General features: G+C 46.5%; 1 protein-coding gene across 2 annotated transcripts; it reads left to right on the top strand.

The window, feature by feature from the left end:
* Window positions 1-1,331: 1,331 nt before the first annotated feature.
* On the top strand, window positions 1,332-21,134 carry AK2 (adenylate kinase 2). Of its 2 annotated transcripts, XM_066573882.1 has the most exons (7): window positions 1,332-1,488; window positions 12,933-13,058; window positions 13,147-13,257; window positions 16,779-16,873; window positions 17,790-17,862; window positions 19,911-20,106; window positions 20,511-21,134. In XM_066573882.1, exons 1-7 carry the CDS (start codon window positions 1,396-1,398, stop codon window positions 20,516-20,518), a joined length of 702 nt encoding a protein of 233 aa, XP_066429979.1. In that variant the 5' UTR covers window positions 1,332-1,395; the 3' UTR covers window positions 20,519-21,134. The 2 variants fall into 2 exon arrangements, with proteins under 2 accessions (XP_066429979.1, XP_066429970.1); XM_066573873.1 differs by lacking the exon at window positions 20,511-21,134 and having other exon boundaries at window positions 19,911-20,341.
* Window positions 21,135-22,305: the final 1,171 nt, after the last annotated feature.

The following is a 22,305-nucleotide window of genomic DNA, read 5'->3' as shown; positions in this document are numbered from 1 at the left end:
CCCAACTACAGGTCACTGTGCGGTGCGGCCCCCCCCCAACTACAGGTCACTGTACGGTGTGCCCCCCCCGCCCCCAACTACAGGTCACTGTGCGGTGTGGCCCCCCCCAACTACAGGTCACAGTGCGGTGAGGCCCCCCCCCAACTACAGGTCACTGTGCGGTGAGGCCCCCCCAACTACAGGTCACTGTGCAGTGTGCCCCCCCCCCAACTACAGGTCCCTGTGCGGTGCGGCCCCCCCCCCAACTACAGGTCCCTGTGCGGTGTGCCCCCCCCCCCCAACTACAGGTCCCTGTGCGGTGTTACCCCCCCCCCCCCAACTACAGGTCACTGTGCGGTGTGGCCCCCCCAACTACAGGTCACTGTGCGGTGCGGCCCCCCCCCCAACTACAGGTCACTGTGCGGTGTGGCCCCCCCCAACTACAGGTCACTGTGCGGTGTGGCCCCCCCCAACTACAGGTCACTGTGTGGTGTGCCCCCCCCCCAACTACAGGTCACTGTGCGGTGTGGCCCAACCAACTACAGGTCACTGTGCGGTGAGGCCCCCCCAACTACAGGTCACTGTGCGGTGTGCCCCCCCCCCCCCCCCAACTACAGGTCACTGTGCGGTGTGGCCCAACCAACTACAGGTCACTGTGCGGTGAGGCCCCCCCAACTACAGGTCACTGTGCGGTGTGCCCCCCCCCCCCCCCCAACTACAGGTCACAGTGCGGTGTGGCCCAACCAACTACAGGTCACTGTGCGGTGAGGCCCCCCCAACTACAGGTCACTGTGCGGTGAGGCCCCCCCCCAACTACAGGTCACTGTGCGGTGAGGCCCCCCCAACTACAGGTCACTGTGCGGTGTGGCCCCCCCAACTACAGGTCTCTGTGCGGTGTGGCCCAACCAACTACAGGTCACTGTGCGGTGTCTCCCCTAGCTACAGGTCCCGTGGAATGTCGCCCCCTAGCTACAGGTCCCGTCGCTGCACTAGTGACTGTGTGTACAGATAAGGTCAGGACTGCTGCCTACAGGGTCCATTATCAGCAGGACAGCAGGCACAACAGCGTTAAGAGTCAATAAAGAGTCAAGAGTGCCAGAATTTCCAGCACTACTGAGCAACACGGCGACACCGGCAGGGACCAGGCCACGCCCACAGTTAGCCACGTGTCCCGCAGCCCCTAGGACACCTCCGTGACCTTCCGCTTCCCGCCTTCTCAGTACAGCCCACTGCCGGAATATCCTCCAATGGCCGCCTTATTGGCTAAATATGGTTCATTATAGGCAGACATATTAGCCAATAGGCACGACATGCCGAGTTCTGCCTACATGGCACAGCCAATCAGATGTTAGAGTGGGTGTGGTCTAGTTTCGGCGTGAGTAGTAGGCTAGAACTGACCGCTCTGTTGCGTGAAACATGGCACCCAGGGAAGGCTCAGAGCGGGGCTCAGTAATGGACGGGATCAGAGCCATTTTACTGGGGCCACCGGGAGCCGGGAAGGGCACTCAGGTAAGAAGGAGCCGTGTGAGAGCGCACGTTACATTACTACTAGCACGTCCTCTACCGTCCACCTAGTCTGCAGGACACCGCCGGCCGGTGGGTAGTGACGTGGCGGCCTGTGATTGGTCGGTGAGCGGGGTTTGTGCCCTTCAGTGAGGAGACGCTCGTCATTGTGTGACCTATGGAGTGCTGCTATTACTCTCAGCAGCGCCGCCGGCGGTGGGATGTGTGCACTGCGGCTAGTCACTGATAACTGCAGCTACTTGCAATGACCTGCAATTAAATGCAGTTAGGGAGTTGCTTTTTATGCAGTTCTCTTACTAATCGTGTATGCAGTGGAATTCCCGCAGCAATTCCGCAAGAGTTTCATGGTGACCGAATCCGCACCTACATGAGGCAGATCCGACCGCAATTTTCTTTTTTGTGTGCAATAACAGCAAAATTCAACCTTTGTATGTTAAGGCTGCGCTCACACGGGGTGGAATTTCTGCACGGAAATTCCGCCTGCAATCTTAAACCTGCGACTATACAGCAAAGTGTATGAGATTTGTGGCCAAGCCATGCTGAAACTGACAGGCCGTGCGGAATTCAAATCCATGGCATGTCAATTGTATCACCATCTCCGCTGTGCCCATCTCTCCTTTAAGGGGCGAGATCGCTGCTGCGGAATACAGCCGAACGGCGCAGGCTTCAAAGCTGCCTTTCTGCTGCAGAAATCTCGTGACGTTTCTGTGCTAAATCTCTGCCATTGGTGAGAACCCAGCCTAAGGGTGAATGCACACGGACAAGAATCCTGCGTGAGATTTCCCACAGAATTTCCACCCATGCCCGCTGCCATAGGATTGCATGAGTTTATGCAAAACTATGCAGACGGCCGCGATTTGAGCGAGTGAAAACTCGCACAGTAAATAAATTGCCGCATGTCCTATTTGTGTGCGAGGCTCACACAGAAACGTCACCTCTGACACGCCGGCTGGGCGGTAGCTGGCACATAGAGCGGAGGAGATGCCAGGGGAGGTGAGCTGCAGTGGTTACTACAGGGGCACGGCTCGCATCCTGCTGCAAGAATCCTTGCAACGGGATCCGACCCAGCCGTCTGCAGGAGGCCTAAGGGCTCCTGTCCAGGAGTGATTGAGCATTGCGTTACTTGCCGTGATAATCCGGCCGCGAGTACCGCAGTGCACGCTTTCCATAGCGTTGCTATGGAAAGCGCAGCCCCCTGTCATAGCAATTCTCCGATCGCAGGACTCAAATCGCAGCATGCTACGATTCTCCGCGGTGAGCTTATCTGTCAGATAGGCTCACCGCAGAGAACTGTCAGTTCTCTCCCCTGCTACCCGGCGGGGAATATCGCTAGTGATATTCCGCCTCGCCTGTGGACAGGGGGCCTTAGGCTTATATTCTGCACCGCAACTCCTCAGCATAAATAGATATATTGCGGAATCAGAATCCGCAGCGCTTTGTAAAAAAGCTGATTTTTTGCTGAAATTCTCTGCAGGCGTAAACAAGTCATCACATCACATCTGGATTTTCTACAATGGCGGGTATATTTGACTGAATTGGGGGAAATCATAAAATGGGATCTACACTACCGGTCAAAAGTTTTAGAACACCTTCATTTTTTAAAAATGTTTTCTTTTAACCCCTTCCTGCTCCAGGGTGTAAGTTTGTCCTGGCAGCGGGGTACTTCCCGCAACAGGGCGTAAATTTACGTCCTGGGGATAGCGCGAGATCATAAGTGATCTCGGGCTATCCCGCAGCGGGACCTTTTGCAATAACCAAACAGCTCCTTCCCCTCTCCCTCCAATCTCCCTTTTAATAACTCTCCAGAAATGGGTGCAGTTATCCATGGTTTCCATCAATAAATCCAAGCATAGGAACAGTTGTCTCTGCCTTCTTTGGATCTCGTCATCATCTCACATCATGTCACAAACAGTCCAGCAGTGACAAGAGACCATCAGAGATGACATAAGGCAATCAGATGTGACATTCCATATGACATGAGTGGCTTACAAAACTGACAGTCAGTGACCGGCCGCTCGCACATGCACTTCTCTCCCTTTTGTGGAGGTTGCTGAACCGATCATCTCTGCTGGCATATAGCGAGTGATCCACCCTTCCAGAAACATGCCGGAACTGCAAATATTTAAAGAAGTGCGCATGTAGCAACTCGTACTTGGCTTGTAAATAGGTTTATCTCTGATCCACGCACTATATGTGAAACTCACCAAATACCCAGGCTCCTCCATGATTCAAAGTCTTTTAATTTATGCAGTTCTCAGAGCCTAGGAGTCTCCTGAAGCAATGTATAATGTGTACAGTGTTTAATGCCCGGGGCTTCTCTGGCTTTGCACCAAACTTTATGCTTAAAGGGGTTCTGTCATTTAAACAACAACAAAAAAATACTTGCCTATTTCTCCTAAGGCCGTCTTCTTACCGTATCTTCTCCAGTCCCCCGGGTCACATCACCGCAAGCCGTCTGGTTCCTGTTCTTCTTATGATTAGAGATGAGCAAGCATACTCGGTAAGGGCAATTGCTCGTGCGAGCATTGCCCTTAGTGAGTGCCTGCCCGCTCGAGACAAAAGGTTCGGGTGCCTGCGCGGGGGAGCGGTGAGTAGCGGCAGTCAGCGGGGAGGAGAGAGGGAGAGACAGATCTCCCCTCCGTTCCTCCCCGTTCTCCCCCGCAGCTTCCCGCCCGCCGCCGGCACCCGAACTTTTTGTCTCGAGCGGGCAGGTACTCGCTAAGGGCAATGCTCGCTCGAGCAATTGCCCTTAGCGAGTATACTCGCTCATCACTACTTATGATGCATCCATTCTCTGCTCTGCAATCTTCTTCTGGCAGATCAGTGTAGGTTATGTCACTGGTGACGTAAAGTTCCCTGCCTAGTAAGGAATGCCGATCTATTGCTGAGTGCAAATGCGCACTATCTTGCCACAAGAGTTCATATACTATTGCAGAGAGACAGCACAGTCTCTGCAATAGCTCGGCATTCCCTGCCAGGCTGTGAAGACTATGTCTCTAGTGACATAGCGTACATTGCCCTGCAGGAAGGAGAGATTGCAGCTAATGCATGCTTCGTCACCGGAAGATAAAGAATCAGCCGGCTGGAGGTGAAGTGACCCAGGGGGACTGCAGGAGAGAGGAGAAGGTGCGGTAAGTAGACTGGCTGGGGAGGAATAGGTGAGTATAGAATTTTTGTTGTCTAATGACAGAACCCCTTTAAGGGTCAAGGTAGGGAGCCATACATGGTTCCCAAAAAAAGATTTCAGCAATACCCAAAAGCTTCAGCTACTTCCTCCGTCTCCCATCACTGAAAGTGTTGCATTTGAGAAGCCAAATAGTAAGCGTTAACCCTCCATATTTCACAAGTTGTAACATTTCTAATTTTATGTGAAGACCTTTTTTAATTGTACTTTGCATCTCTAGTAATCTGCCCTGAAGTTCCTGACCAGACTGTCGTCACAACCTTTTAGTACAAGTAATATTCAGAAGTTAGATAGGCCTTATTAGCAGCCCATTCTGCACACATATTAGTATTTCCATAATTTATGGCTATAAAGTCCTTAATGACCCAGTAAGTCTTGCAACCTCAATAACATTCAGCCAGCAAGCATTCAATTTCCAGGGCTTACGGCACAGATTACTGGCGGCAGCATAATTAAGTTCCACTAGTATGGGCGTATGATCTGAAATAGAGCGAGATAATATGGTAACTGCTGGCGCATTATTACACCTGAATCATTACCCGCTGCTAAGTCTATTTGAGTTAAAGAAGATGGCAGGTATACTGTCTGACCCCTATATTTCTAACTCGCCACCGGTCTAAAGTAGACAGTCCCCAATGATCCCAGGAGATTTTTGATACCGGGCTAACTACTGTAAACTTATCCCACCAAAGGTCTATAACAGTCACCCATCACAAGAACGGGGAGATCTGTAAACCCCCTATATATTCAAATAGTTTCCTTATGATTACACTATTATATGGTGGTGGGTTATAGAAAGAAATTAGGAGGCAGTGATAAGGTTAAAGCTTGCAGTGCAATACAACGCCCCTCCGAATCAATTTTGCTAGAGTAACACTGGCAGGGATTGTTTTATGGATCAAAATACTAACTCCTCTCGAATAACCTGTTTGTGTAGCATGATAGCCGTGTCCCACTCCCACCCATGATCTATTAGTAGTATGTAAAGTGTCATGTACAGTATGCCTTTCTTCCAGGCACAGATCAAATGTGTTAGAATTGGGGTTGCCACCAGGGGTGCAGGGGCGTGGGCTAGCGTCTCTGTCCAGGGTTCCCCCCACTCTGGTGGTTGGTCGCGGCGGCCGGCGGTGCGCCCGTCCACTGGTCGGCCGCGCGGCACTCCCCCTGGGGGTCATGTGACACCCCCGTCCCCTGGGCGGGGACTTCTACATATAAACCTGGTCGGCCAGTTTCTCATTGCCATTGTTTTGGTTTTGATCCGTTCTGCCAACACCCGCTATCACTGACTTCACCATTAGTGTTTGATTACTGCTTGCCCCTGACTTCGCCTCTGATTATCCTTCGGTACTGCGCACATACTTTCTGGTTCTGACCCTGCCTGGTTTTGACTATTCTCTGATTCTTGCTGATTACACCCTGTTACCTTCGGGTTCCCACCTGTCTGTCTCCCAGTCCCACCTTTCCAGGATCCTAGACACTAGTGCAGCATATGGACCGTCGCCCAGTTGTCGCCCTGGGGCCTTAGCCCAGGGGGGCAAGTAATAGGGACACAGGAGAGGGTTGGGATAGAGAGTCCCTGTCTATCTGCCCTGGCCAGCTCTAACAAAATGCACTTTGAAATGAAAGCGTAGACCAAACAAGCTAAAGTGATTCAAAATAATGGATTAACTTTGTTTCACCGAATTAATTTAGATTTTGAAGCATTCTTTCCACAATTTCCTTCAGATATTGTTCAGAAATTTATTTCCAATATTGTTGCAAAAGTTCCCACTAATGTGCTGCACTTGTAGGTTGCTTTGCTTTCGCCCTTCTGTCCAGGTCATCCCAAACAAGCTCGATGGAGTTCGTCTGGAGACCGTGCAGGCAATTCCATTCTTTGAAGCCTACTGGCTTCTTCTTGTTTTCTTAAAGGGGTTGTCCCGCGCCGAAACAGGTTTTTTTTTTTTTTTTCAACCCCCCCCCCCGTTCGCCGCGAGACAACCCCGATGCTGGGGTTAAAAAAAGAACACCGGAGAGCGCTTACCTGAATCCCCGCGCTCCGGTGACTTCTTACTTACCTGATGAAGATGGCCGCGGGGATCTTCTCACTCGGTGGACCGCAGGGCTTCTGTGCGGTCCATTGCCGATTCCAGCCTCCTGATTGGCTGGAATCGGCACGTGACGGGGCGGAGCTACACGGAGTCGGCATCCAGCACGAGCAGCCCCATTGAAAAAAGAAGACCGGGACTGCGCAAGCGCGGCTAATTTGGCCATTAGACGGCGAAAATTAGTCGGCTCCATGGAAACGAGGACGCTAGCAACGGAGCAGGTAAGTGAAAAACTTTTTATAACTTCTGTATGGCTCATAATTAATGCACAATGTACATTACAAAGTGCATTAATATGGCCATACAGAAGTGTATAGACCCACTTGCTGCCGCGGGACAACCCCTTTAAGTAGTTTTGATACAACCTAGAAGGATGTTTTTGGATCCTTTTCTTGCTGTAATATGAACCCCTGACCAACTAGGCATACCCCATAGAGTATTGCATGTTGTATCAAAATGCTGTGCTAGCCTTTTTTTGTCCAGTATGCAAGTTGCCAACTCTGGATCCAGCAAAAGAGCCCCAAACCATCACTTTTTCTCTCCTATGTTTGACAGTTGATGTCACACACTCATGAACCATCCTTTCACTTACGTAAAGGCGTTCTAAAAAAAAACCCTGTATGATGTAGCAAAGATGTCAAATTTTGATTAATCAGTCCATAAGAGCTTCTTCCACTTTTTAATAGTCCACTGGAGGTGTTGGTTGGCCCAGGCAAGTACTTTTTTTTTTTTTTTTGTTAAATTTTACAATCTTAGCAGTGTCTTTCTTACTGATTCTCTACCTGTGAAACCTGCAGATAGAAGTCTTCTCTTCACAGTTGAAATATAACTCTTCCTTTCAGTTTTCTCCAGTTTCCAAGTGCCTTTTGATGCTATAGGAAACTGTAATGACTTCCACTTCGGCTTTCTTAGCAACTTTTCTGTAAGACAGACCTACCCTTCTTAGGGTTATAATTGTCTGTCTGTTGTCTTTTTTTGTTAAATGCCTTTTTTTGCCATTATGGTAGCAATGTACTTTGTCCTGAAGGGCAAAATGGTCTAAATCCTGCTCTAGAAAGTGTTGTAATGCAGTCTGTTCCAGCACTGGTGAGGTAGAATCAGAAGGTTTGAAGGTAATCTACAAAAGTGGAGCCACCTGTAGGAATAGTTTGCATCCAGTTTCAAACCATAATTTGCTTTCTGTGCTGCAGAGCAGCTGTCTGTCCTTGATGTGTTCCTTGAAAAAAGCCCTTTGGTTAAAATCATAAATTCAGACTATTATTGTGTTTCAGGTTAAAATTTAAACATGCACCATTCTGGTCCAATTTCTCTGATGAGACCTTAGGCTCTTTTACACGGGCTCAGGATCTCGCGATTCTTGTTTGCCCGAGCGGACGTCCTTCAGTGATTCACATTCCTATGTGATATACTGAACGATCAGTGTTTAAACTGCACAACAAGTGAACGAGTCGGCGCAGATTTTTATGCCGGCTGAAACTGATCGACTAGCAAGGAGTGCACAATTCTCATTTGTACTTAAAGGGGTTGTCTCGCGAAAGCAAGTGGGGTTCAGCACTTCTGTATGGCCATATTAATGCACTTTGTAATACCGTATATACCGGCGTATAAGGCGACGGGGCGTATAAGACGACCCCCCAACTGTCACCTTATACGCCGGTATTCAGTGGAGAAAAAAAAAAAATTTTATTACTCACCTCCCACGGCGTTCTGTCGCGCTCCGGCAGGATGTCGCTCGCTCCGGCAGGCTGTCGCTCGCTCCTCGTCCCCGCCGCAGCATAGCTTTCTGAATGTGGGGCTTGAAATCCCCGCTTCCAGAAAGCTAATACACACGCCGGCAGCCATGACATCATTGAATGGCTGTGATTGGCTAAAGCACACGTGGCTTCAGCCAATCACACTATTCAATGACATCATTGAATGGGTGTGATTGCTAACACGTGCGCCTTCAGCCAATCACAGCCATTCAATGATGTCATTGAATAGTGTGATTGGCTGAAGCCACGTGTGCTTTAGCCAATCACAGCCATTCAATGCTGTCATGGCTGCCGGCGTGTGTATTAGCTTTCTGGAAGCGGGGATTTCAAGCCCCGCATTCAGAAAGCTATGCTGCGGCGGGGACGAGGAGCCAGCGACAGCCTGCCGGAGCGAGCGACATCCTGCCGGAGCGCGACAGAACGCCGTGGGAGGTGAGTAATAAAATTTTTTTTTTTTACACTTTTTTTTTTTTTTGTATTACCGGCGCATAAGACGACCCCCGACTGCAGAGCAGATTTTTCGGGGTTCAAAAGTCGTCTTATACGCCGGTATATACGGTATACATCGTGCATTAAATATGAGCCATACAGAAGTTATTCACTTACCTTCCCTGCGCTGGCGTCCCCGTCTCCATGGCTCCGTCTAACTTCAGCGTCTAATCGCCCGATTAGACGCGCTTGCGCAGAAGGGTCTTCTGCCTTCGGCTCGGCAGCAGCGGTGTTCTGGCTCCGCCCCCTTGTACGCGTCATCGCGTAGCTCCGCCCTGTCACGTGTGCCGATTCCAGCCAATCAGGAGGCTGGAATCGGCACACGTCATGGGGCGGAGCTACGCGATGTATTAAGAGAAGCATAGAGTCTAGATCACGTGAGGTAATTATCCCCCCTATACTATTCCTCAGTCAGACCTCATCTGGAATATTGTGTCCAGTTCTGGGCACCCCACTTTAAAAAAGAGACAAACTGCAGCAAGTTCAGAGAAGAGTTACCAAGATGGTGAGCGGTCTGCAAATCATGTCCTATGAGGAACGTTTAAAGGATCTGGGAATGTTTAGCTTGCAAAAAGAAAGCTGAGAGGAGACTTAATAGTGGACTACAAATATGGCCGCCTGCACACGAGCGTTCCGGATTCCACTAGCGGATTTTCACGCGCGTATGGTACCTAAATGTGCTTGCGGATAGGTGCGGATGCGTGAAAAATCACGCGCGGATATACGCGGATGTGTTGCGGAAAAAAACGCGCAGAAAAATCCGGAAGACACCCTTATTGTAAACCCAACCCCTAGAGAACTACCCATTCCCTGGAAAACAGCTTAAAAACCAACACCCAGACTCCGTTTTGTCCCTCTTGCTTGTGCGAGCACCGTTAAATTATTCTGGCAACATGCTTTCACCCAGTGAGCAGATGTCTTTGTGGGCATGGTTGATGTAACTTTTTTCAGACGTACTATAAAAATACTATATAAGTTTGGTAACGTAGTAATCGTACTGACCCATAGAATAAAAATATTGGGTCGTTTTTGTTGCACTTTGCGCGCTGCAGAAACGGGACGCACCGAAAGATGGTGGAAAGTCTTTTTTTTTCTCTCCGGTTACAATTTTTAAAGGTTTTTCAGTACATTATATGGTACAATAAATAGTGCCATTGCAAAATACAACTCGTCCCGCAAAAAAATAACAAGCCCTTATACAGCGACGTCGATGGATAAATAAAGGAACTACGATTTTTTTAGGGAGTAGGGGGAAAAAAAGGAAAAAAGCAAAAAAGCTCCGTCACTAAGGGGTTAAAAGTGGGGACGGAAAAAAGCACAATAAAAACAAACGTAAAACTGCTTGGCCACTAAGGGGTTAAAATGAAAAAAAAAGTACATTTGACGCAATAGCGAATAATACTCACGCAAGTTCTTCTGTTCTGCTTCTACTGCGTTCGTCCACGCATCCCCATAAACCTGCGCAGACAGTAGACGCCAGGATTGTTCCTTTCTGTTCTTGTCGAGGTATTCTGGGGAGTTACTGTCCCATAGGCTGGGGAAGTCCTGCATGATTGCCACAAGTTTCCCCATGTCGATCATTATGGCTTGTGGCAGGCTGGTGTCTGCTGGCTGCTCTCTGGTAGATGAGGGGACTGAAACGACAGATCTGCAGTTGAAATGTGCCTGTGAAGCTCTGTGCTGTGTGTTGGGACGCCTCCTACCATGCCTATTTCCTGTAGTCATAGCAACCAGTGACTCCATCCGCAGCTGCACTGCGGATGTACTGCGTGAAAAAACGCACCCATTCACTTGTATTGGAGGCTTCACGCGCATGATCCGACCAAAATTAGAACAGGTCGCAGATTTTTTCACGCGCGTGAAAAAACGCGATACACATCTGTCCGTCTGGGGACAACTGCGGATCCTCATAGGAGTATATTGGCTGCGGTCTGGGGCGGATTATGTGCCTAAAATCACGCGCTTGAAATTCTGCTCGTGTGCAGGCACCCTATCTGAAGGGTTGTCATAGTGCAGAGGGATCAGCCCTATTCTCATTTGTACAAGGGAAGACTAGATGCAATGGGATAAAATTGAAAGGGAGGAGACACAAATTAGATATTAGAAAAAACTTTGACAGTGAGGGTGATCAATGAGTGGAACGGGTTATTATGGGAGGTGGGGAGTTCCCCTTCAATGGAAGTGTTCAAACAAAAGCTGGACAAATATCTATCTGGGATGATTTAGTGAATCCCACACTGAGCAGGAGGTTGGACTAGATGACCCTAGAAGTCCCTTCCGACTCTTAACATTCTATGTCACACAGTGCACGGACAGTGTTTATTTTGTGTTTTTTTTTTTTTTTTTGCAGACAGAACATGGACTTTTTAGTACGAATAATCTCTGAAAGTGTTTACCAATCTTTAGAAGATAATAGGCAATAAATTGGGGAGATCTATAAAAACTAGTACAATAAACTGTCCATAGTACCCAATATGATCACACCTTTCATAATCCAAAGGTGTCAGAAATATGAGAGCTGCCATGTAACTAGTGCTGTGAGTTGCTCTACCTTTGCACTACTGACTATAAAGTAATCTGAGCTTCAGGGTCCTGTAATGTGATGTGTAAGCTTTGTCAGGCTATGATGCCAGTAAGCAGTGAATCTGGCCTCTAGTCCAAATGTTTGACCTTTGAAAAGTCACTACACTCGGTCCAACTCTTCGCCGGCCTTCTCAGGTTAATGCACATAATGCTGATTGCACTGTTGTACAGAACACACAGTTTATTATGAACACTTCAGACAGTTATTGAGGGCAACGCAGACCGCTTTGGACTTTTCCAACTTGAGTGGCAGTTCTCAGTATGGTGTGTGACAAATCTATAAATGGAGGAAGGTTATTTTTTATTAATGAGCATTGACATGTATGACCTCAAACAGCTGTTTAAGTAATCTCATGTACAGCGCACACTCCATTGTTTCTGTCATTGTGCAACATGTGTGACATTTTCCCAAATCCCCAACTGGACAGCAAACATAACATGTTCTAAAGTTCATGCTGTGTTTATAAGGCCTCATGTCCACGGGCGAGTCGGATTCTGCATGCGGGAGCCCTTGGCTGAGGACACTGTGTGCCTGTCCGGGTCTTCTATTTTTTTTTTTTTTTGTACTGCGGATATGTGCAGAAGTGCATTACAGTGTTTTTTTTTTTTGTTTTTGTTTTTAAACTCCTGCTTTCCTGTGGAATCTGCAGCCTGTCGAAAAGTGTCATTTGCGGACGGGCCGCAGATCGAACGGTGTCCATTGACTTCAATGGAAGCCGTCCGCAATGGAGCATGCTGCGATTGTTTTGTTTTTTTTTTTTGTTTTCCGCATACAGAATCCGGAAATCAAATCTGCATGTTTTTATTGAGGTGCCCTATGGGCGGCTTGAATTGTGGATCTTCAAATCAAATCCGCCTGTGAACATTGGGCCTTACTTGGTAATAGGAACGCTTAGAAAGGAATGTCACAAAACTCCTTTAGGTTGCCGCCCGGGAGCAGGAGCCGCCGCCAAATCTCCGCCGGTCAGCCCTTTAATAGATAGGCTGACCGCATGCTGTGAATTGCCCGCCATGAGCGGAGAATTGCAACGATTCTCCGCTCGTGGACAGGTGCCGGCGCTTTCCATAGCAACGGTAAACTGCCGTGGACAAATGACATGTCCAACTGCACACAAACTATGGCTTGAAAAATGTGTTGTACTTTTATCCAGTGTGAAAGCTAATGACCGTGAAGTGTGTTGTGACAGATTCATCATGGGAGTACGCAGTCATACATTTGTCGCAGTAACAAGTTGAATAAGTCAATCTGCTTAAAAATACAGCGTTTGCTCATCTGTTACAACGCTATTGATTGATTTTCTGTATAATATGAGTATATTTCTATTTTCCCAGGCTCCCAAGCTGGCAGAGAAGTACTGTGTGTGTCACCTTGCTACAGGGGATATGTTGAGAGCCATGGTGGCTTCCGGATCTGAGTTGGGCAAACGCTTGAAGACTACAATGGATGCTGGAAAACTGGTCATTACGTCCACATTGGCTATACACACTTACTATGCCACTAGTGTATGTATTGGCAGCATGAATGACTCTTTTCTTCTGTCTTTAGGTCAGTGATGAAATGGTGGTGGAGCTGATTGAAAAGAATCTTGATACACCACCGTGTAAAAAGGGATTTCTACTAGATGGATTTCCTCGCACTGTCAAGCAAGCAGAGATGGTAATTTCTGTGTGATTGAAATGTCTTTATATGTGTCCCCTGTTATAATAGACTCTTTCTTAACCCTTTCCAATCCACTGTCTGACGTCTTTCTACATTCTGATTGGAGCTTGTACAGCTCCAATGTAAGAAGACGCCCGACAGGGTATTCTTACCATCTATTGCCAGCCACTCCGCTGTCGGAGCCTCTCTGGCGCACACTGACTGGCTTTAGCCAGCAGATGGCATCGTTGTATAACAGCAAAAAGAGAAAGCCTTTTAGGAAACCCTGAATCCAAAATTGGATTGGAAAGAGTTACAGTATGTTCAGATTTTGTGATGGATAACTGTATCTGAAAACTGAATGTGGTTTTTACAGATGAAATGTATTTGGTTTACGTGTTTCACCTATGGAAGCTGCATGGTCGGTAACCGCATTGCAACACTGCAGTGAAACTGCATGCAGTTCTCAAATGTGCTTCTCAACCACAACAGAGAAATCCACCTTTAAAGGGGTTGTCTGTGGAAATACTATTGATGACCTATCCTCAGGATAGGTCATCAATAGTTGATCGGCTGGGGTCTGTCGCTCGGGTCCCCGACTGATCAGCTGAGTGGGCGCATACTGTCAGCGCTGCAATAACAGAAGTCAAAGCGCAAGTCTCCGCGCCGACCTTTGTGTAGTGGCCAGCGCTGGTAACTGCAGGCATGGCTTTCATTGAATATAAATTGCTTGATGAGCACTCTAAAAAAAAAAAAAAAAAAAAAAAAATCACCGCTGCAGAGGAACAGTGTATGCTTTAGCTATTGTCACAGACTGTAATCCTAGTTTTATTTTTATTCTTATAAAACTTAACTTTTAATTAAATAATATCGTCTAAAATCCTAAACGGGAAGGAAGGCTTTCATAAAAGAACTTTGTTATTACGTATGCAGATGATGCATCTCATTATTCTCTGTATATCTCATGTGTTATAAAGTATTTGCAGACTCTTTTGGATCTTTGGGTGATTTCACACCAGCTTCAGTGAAAAACGCGCATTAAATGATGTTTCTGCGTTTTTCACTGGTTTGTGGATATACAGAGATATAATATCGATTAAATCTGATCCTTTGAAAAAATAATGAATTTGTCAAAAATAGAGACGAGTAATCTCTCTTTTTGGTTCTGTTCTCTCTATATACAATGCTCAACGCGTTTCTTCGCTCACGCGATTCATCAGGAGCAGTGTTACCAAACGCATAGAACCAGATAATAACCAGGATCCGCAACTCTCTGTTTAAGTACTTCAATCCCATGAGTTCTTTGAACAGCATTGGGATTAATTGTATGGAGTGCATAAGATCAAAAATTAGATAGCGTCTGCACACTCAATTAATAAATTATGAGTTCGTAACCCTATGTAACCAAATGATAATCTATAAGGATCACCTTAGTTGGTTACAGCTGTGCTGCACGTATGCTAATGTCTGTTTCTAGACAAGCACGTGTGCTGCCAGAGACCAATCTAGGGCTTTCTTTAGAAAACTGACAACAATCTGTCGTGATGCCAGATAGGTTTTTAACCTGGCTGCTCACTATTGCCCCTAGATCTCTAAGGCTGCAGACCCCCCAATCTGTCAGGGTACCGGCATGTAATCTAAGGTCCCTTCCTATGCTCGGGCACTAGCACTAATCACCAGTTGCCCGGCTTTGCAGAGAGGTCAGCAACACAACAAAATAACAAACAAGGAGAATCTGGCAGCAGCTCCAGCCTTAGTGGTAGCCTCTGTCCTTCCTGGCTGCATCCAGGAAGGACAGAGAGGTTTGTGCAGCAATTTTAAGTCAAGAAACAATGACAGACGTAAAAGTCTCTTATTACCCACATGTGACAAAACAATGGGGTACTAACAGATGCATGCACAGAACACACTCAGGAGAGATGACCCACCAATAGAGATGAGCGAGCGGGGAAGAACGGAGGGGAGATCTCTCTCTCACTCACCCCCCCCCTCCCTCCTCTTTGCTCACCGCCGCAACTCGCCTCTCACCCGCGCCGGCAGCTGAATCTTTAAAGACGAGTGGGCAGGTACTCGACTAAGGCACTACTGGCTCGAGTAGTTTGCCTTAGCGAGTATACTCGCTCATCTCTACCCACCAATATATGAGAATGGGGTAATAAGTGACAATTCCACAGCCGCTCCTATCAAAAGCAGGAAGCTCATGAGTGCATATGGTAAAACTTACAAACCTGGTGCTTGCAGATTCGCAGCCGAAATGGAACTTTAAAAATAAGGTCAACACACGGAACTTTTAATTAGAGATGAGCGAACGTACTCGTTTCGAGTAATTACTCGATCGAGTACTTCAGTACTCGGGTGAAAAGATTCGGGGGTGGGGGGGAGGCATGGCGGCACGGGGGGTAGCAGCGGGAAACGGGGGGGGGGGGGGAACCCTCTCGCTCTCCCTCCCCCCCCCCCCCCCCCCACTCCCCGCTGCAACCCCCCACTCACCCACGGCACCCCCCGAATCTTTTCGCCCGAGTACGGAAGTACTCGAAAATTGCGGCGCTCGGGTGAAAAAGGGGCGTGGCCGAGTAGGTTCGCTCATCTCTACTTTTAATCAAATAAATTTTTATTTTTTTTTTAAATAATGATCTAAAGTTCCATTCTGGCATGTGAATCTGCAAGTACCAAGTTTGTAATCTTTACCATATACATTTAATGAGCTGAGGTTCTTACATAAAAATTATAGGCTCCCTGCTTTTGGTAGGAGCGACTGTGGAATTGGCCCTTATTACCCTGCTCTCCCCTATATTATATTATAAAGCCTCTTATACTTGTACACTTGATTTATTCAGACATGAACAAAACTTTACATTTTCCAGTAATGTATACTTATTTTTATTTTCTTTATTTACGAGCAAATGAATCTATGGGTACTTTAGTATGTGCATCAGGAAGGGCTGTTGTATATGCTGGTTGTACCTATGAGAGCCTTGCTAGTACTTCCATGTGAGTGGCCTACTAATGATACTTGCATGGTACTTCCTTCACCTGTTTTCCCTACTCTGCAGGCTCGGGGTACCTTGCAGTGACAGGAGGCACTGCTGAGGGTTTTTGTAAGGCTTTAGGTTTTTTTTTTAGTGGCAAGGGAAGAGGATGAGACACTGCAATTTTTTATTATTCATATACTGGTGAACATTATGGGGTTAAGCAGGGTACCTCACCTTTCTGGGAGCATATGCTATAGGTTTGCAAATGACTCATTATCATGTATCTTCAGCCTAAATGCTATTTCTCCAACTATTTTGAAGCCTTGCCTCTGCTGGGTCCAGACCGAACACGAACATACTTCAAAGCAGTCATGTACATTGTGAGATTCACTATTACTGCAGGCCACAGGAGAAAGTGGCGTTGTGGTGCACAGGTTGTCTGTCTGCTGCACAGATCGCTCCAAAATGTTCACAATGGAATTTCTATATAGAGGTAGACGGATGTATTTCTATACTCTGCAATATTGACTTTAGATGACAATGTTTTCCGTTTTTCCATTAACTTAGCTGGATGGTCTTCTGGAGAAACGACACGAAAAGTTGGATTCCGTCATTGAATTTAGCGTGGACGACTCTTTGCTTGTGCGCAGAATCTGCGGAAGGTAATGGCCAGAATCCATTTACATTTACTACTGCTTCCTTCTAATAAATGCTTTAGGGTCCTTTTACACCAAAACATTACAGTTTGAATGAGTGAATGACATCGGAGTTGGCTCGGGCGGCCTGTTTATACAGGCAGATACATTGTTGGCTCGTTCAAACAAGAAATCGGTTGTTCTCATTCTGTAAGTGACTGTACGAATGAGCGCTTTTTAGATAATGAGTGAACAATGATGATTTTTATGAATGCATGAAATGAACGAAAAGTGAACATTTATCGTTGGTCTGGTGGCTTTTAGACTGAACAATTATTGTTTACCTGTTGCTTGTTTGAATAATTGTTCCATCTGAGAGCCTTTTACCTTAAAGGGGTTGTCCCGCGGCAGCAAGTGGGTCTATACACTTCTGTATGGCCATATTAATGCACTTTGTAATGTACATTGTGCATTAATTATGAGCCATACAGAAGTTATCAAAAGTTTTATACTTACCTGCTCCGTTGCTGGCGTCCTCGTCTCCATGGTGCCGACTAATTTTCGGCCTCCGATGGCCAAATTAGCCGCGCTTGCGCAGTCCGGGTCTTCTCCTGTCTTCAATGGGGCCGCTCGTGCAGAATGCCGGCTCCGTGTAGCTCTGCCCCGTCACGTGCCGATTCCAGCCAATCAGGAGGCTGGAATCGGCAATGGACCGCACAGAAGAGCTGCGGTCCACGGAGGAAGAGGATCCCGGCGGCCATCTTCACCGGTAAGTATAGAAGTCACCGGAGCGCGGGGATAAAGGTAAGCGCTGAGCGGGGGGGGGGGGGTTTGAAAAAAAAAAAACCCGTTTCGGCGCGGGACAACCCCTTTAATTATCATGTATTACTGATTTGGACATGTAGCTCTCTTTGGAGGCTTCTTTTAATTCTTGTTGTTGCAGATTGATCCATCCATCCAGTGGACGGTCGTACCATGAGGAGTTCAATCCTCCTAAAGAGCACATGAAAGATGATGTGAGTATGCAATGCAGCTGTTTGTAGTTTCTTATGGTGTCCACATTATAATACACATAATGGCAAGCCAAGCTTGCATGTTTGTGTGAGGGGGGGGGGGGGGGCTGTAAACTTAAATGTACGATTGATTCAAGTGTTCTTTTACTAATGATCCATAACCCCTAAAAGACACTAACCCCTAAAAGACACAAGTGTCCTTAAGGCCTCATGTCCACGGGCAAAAGAACAATTAAAATCCGCAGCGGATCACCCGCACGTGGATCCGCACCCCATAGGGATGCATTGACCACCCGCGGGTAGATAAATACCCGCGGATGGTCAATAAAAGTGAATTTAAAAAATTCTGGAGCATCAAAAAAAAATTGACATGCTCCATTTTCGTGTGGGTCTCCCGCGGGGACGGCTCCCGCAGGCTTCTATTGAAGCCATCTGGATCCGCGGGAGACCCGTACCAGAATTAAACTCGCCTGCATCGGACAATGCAGATCTTCCTTTCTTCGCGGCAGGATCTTCTTTCTTCGGCCCGGCGGATGTGCCTGGCGCATGGCACGCAGCCGGCGTGCCAAGCACATCCGCCAGGCCGAAGAAAGAAGATCCGGCCGCGAAGAAGGGAAGACCTGCACGGTCTGCAGCAGGTAAGTTTGTTCTTATTTTCAGCCCTTATGTCCGCTGGTTCCATGGAGAATCTGTAGCGGGCCTGATTTTCTCCGTGGGACATGAGGCCTAAATAACTAATTTTTTTTTTTTTTTTCTACTTCATTCGGTCAATGTATGTTTGTGGTTTATTTTTTTTTGGTTTGTTTGTTTGTTTTTTTTATTTGCAGCTTAAAGGGGTTGTCCCGAGGCAGCAAGTGGGTCTGTACACTTCTGCATGGCCATAATAATGCACTTTGTAATGTACATTGTGCATTAATTATGAGCCATGCAGAAGTTATAAAAAGTTTTATACTTACCTGTTCCGTTGCTGGCGTCCTCGTCTCCATGGTGCCGACTAATTTTCGCCCTCCGATGGCCAAATTAGCCGCGCTTGCGCAGTCCGGGTCTTCTGCAGTCTTCTATGGGGCTCCGTGTAGCTCCGTGTAGCTCCGCCCCGTCACGTGCCGATTCCAGCCAATCAGGAGGCTGGAATCGGCAGTGGACCGCACAGAAGAGCTGCGGTCCACGGAGGAAGAGGCCATCTTCAGCGGTGAGTAGAGAAGTCACCGGAGCGCGGGGATTCAGGTAAGCGCTCCGGTGAGCTTTCTTTACCTCCCTGCATCGGGGTTGTCTCGCGCCGAACGGGGGGGGGGTTGAAAAAAAAAAAAACCCGTTTCGGCGCGGGACAACCCCTTTAAGTTGTATTTTCAATACATTATATGTACCCCAAAATAGTGGTATTAAATACCTTAGAATTATTTTTTCTTGGAGCTGCAGCTGGAGGCACTTTCATCATTGTGCGTGTTTTGTTTTGTTTTTTGGCGGGGGGGGGGGGGGGGGGCGGTTTGACCTTATAGCATTTGACATTCAGTATCAATAGTATGTCCTCATCTCAACAAGGCTAGCTGCATAGTTTTGCAGCCATTTATCTATGGGCTCCAATGATGTCTGTCTTTTATTTATACTCAACGCCATTCCCCTATCGGGTTCTTCTTAGACTCTGCTTTCAGGGCTTGCTGTTGATCAATTTTAATATCACCCATTGACAGTGAGCCATAGGGCCTACCTGCTCAACAGGAATAACACTATGTATGGTCATTATATGACTTGTATGTTGTATTTTTCACCATTTTTATCCTCTGCAGGCTCCAGCTTTAATTTTTCCCTGAGCTGATGGGAAGACGCTAGCACTGTGATGATTTCTCCATGTATAATGTATAGACAACATCAGAGTCTGCTCCGTAACTTTCTGGAGCACAGAGACATTACATCTTAGAGGCCATTCTACAGCAATACTGAGCGGCATAGATTTCAGTAGCTTTTACACAGTAAACCTTTACTACAGAAGAACGGAACTCTGAAAAGAGCCTAAGATTACCATCTGTTAACACTTGCTATCATGTGCTCCACAGGTGACTGGTGAACCTCTGATAAAACGCTCTGATGACAATGAGGCGACTCTGATATCCCGACTTGAGGCCTATCACACTATGACTGCACCACTGGTAGACTACTATCAAAAACATGGAATTCACACAGCGGTGGATGCTTCACAATCTCCAGATGTTGTGTTCGCAAGCATCTTGGCAGCGTTCTCCAAAGCACGCAGTAAAGATCTTGTTATATTTCTGTGATAATCGTCTAGAAATCGAATGGGGTTAATCTAACCGAGCAACATTTATTTATACGCTGTGGGTGGTGATTAGTATGATTGTTTTGTAAAGATATTTGTTCTGCAGTGACCGCTTTTTGAAATCTGCTGGAATGTAAGCATAGAGTTGCTGTCACTGATGTCTCCGCCATCTTTTCCTACCATTTCTAAATAAAAGCTCTTGTAAAATAATTTATAGATGGAACTGAATACAAACATTTCATCTGATCATATTTCTTTCTGCATATGTGGGACTTTTTACCGCTGTCCTTTTTACATGTGCATTTCTCCTTCTGTAGTGCATTTTCTTTATTTTGGTTTATATCACAATTCATTGTTTGTTTGTCTTCATTCATTTCAGTGCACTGATTTCCAGCCATCCCAGGAGTGTTCTCTACAGACCCCAATCCTGTGCACAAGAGTAGGACACTGCATTATAAAACTGAGGACTGGGTAGACGCTCCAATTCCTCTGCTTTGTCCCTGTGTGGTGCTCATCCATTCTAGAAAACAAAAAGTGTTTACATAAGTCATCATGTCTTAAAGCTTCTCATTCTGCAGAAGCTCTAGTATGTGTAATCTCCTTGAAGACGTCTAGGTTTGTGGCCGGATGATGGCACATGAGCACGTCTACTGTTTTACTTCTCAGGTACAAAAAGCTGATGCCGGTCTGTTGGGAAGCTACGCTGTAGTAATTGAATTTGAACAATGATGAAACAAAACTTGGAGGTTTTTTGCTTAACTATCAGTCTAAGACCGCTACATGTATTAGAGATACATATAGTAGTCTCTCTGCTTAATGGACAAGTTTAAATGAGTAACCAAAGTGTTACCGAATGTCCCTTATTTTAGAAAAAACATGGATCCCCAACTAGACAGTTTTTATTAATCTACTTTTGATCCCTTTTTTCTTGTCTCTTACTTGCACATCCACACACAGTGCCTTACATTAAGAACATAGCAATAAAGGGTGTACAGAATGTCAACTGTTCTTCTGATTTTTGCTTTGGGTTTTTTTCTGTTTATTATTAGGAGTCAATATATTTATTGGTAGCATTTGCGTTTATATCAATTGCAAAGTTGTGGCAGAAAGCGATCGATAATATTAGCTGATATTCCTGGCTTCGCTAGAGTTAATTTGGTATAGGTGTTTACCTTTTTGCATTGAAAATTTTATGAAGTTTTGGTTACTTCAGAGAAACCGAGAAATACAATATGTATACACATAGAGGAGCGTTAGATTCTCCTCAGACTGCATGTACCGATGTCCCTCTGCAGAATGTGTTACCCCCTCCCATTCTCTCACTTTTTACCCTTGAAGTAATGCCCCTTTTTATTCAAATTTACCCCCAGACTGGAGGTTGCAACCCCTTCTTAGCCTTAAAGGCATGCTCCATCCCTGCAGTCCATGGCCACACGTGGCCTTGTGTACTTTACAGCTTTTCAGTATATGCACATAGAGGTCAGTTAGATTCTCCTCCGTTCATAGAGGTAAGAGAAAAAATGTAAACTCTTCACTTTATATCACCAGTCTAACCCAGGAAGAAGTGCAGAGCTGCCTTAAATAGATTAAAATGGACAAATCATCGGGTACCGATGGCATACACCCCAGGTTTTAAGGGAATTTAAGTAATGTCATAGACAGATCCTTGTTTCTTACATTAAAGGACTCTACAGTGATGGGGTTGTCTCACTGAATTGGTGCTTAGTCGATATTCAACAAGGGATCAAAAATTAAAACCGGAAACTGTAGGTCTTGTAGTGCCGGTAAAATGTTTGAAGGGTTTCTATAAGATACTATCCTGGAGTATCTCAAGGAAAATGGCTGTATGACTCGGGTTTATGAGAGATCGCTCTTGTTAAACCAATCTGATCAGCTTCTACGAGGAAGTAGGTTCTAGACTGGAACAGGGAGAGTCATTGGCTCTTGTGTACCTGGACTTTTCCAAAGCATTTGATACTGTGCCGCATAAAAGGTTGGTATATAAATCAGAATGCTTGGTCTGGGTGAGAATGTGTGTAAGTAGGCAAGTAACTGGCTCAATGATAGAAAGCAGAGGGTGGTTATAAATGGTACATACTCTGATTGGGTCACCGTTACTAGTGAGTTATCATAAGCGTCATAACTGGGCCCTATTTTTAATATATATATCCTTC

Source organism: Eleutherodactylus coqui, chromosome 1, assembly GCF_035609145.1.
Source record: "Eleutherodactylus coqui strain aEleCoq1 chromosome 1, aEleCoq1.hap1, whole genome shotgun sequence".
In the NCBI taxonomy this organism is placed as follows: domain Eukaryota; kingdom Metazoa; phylum Chordata; class Amphibia; order Anura; family Eleutherodactylidae; genus Eleutherodactylus; species Eleutherodactylus coqui.
The sequence above is the reverse complement of the archived record's forward strand: the minus strand, read 5'-3'. Positions and strand labels throughout refer to the sequence as shown.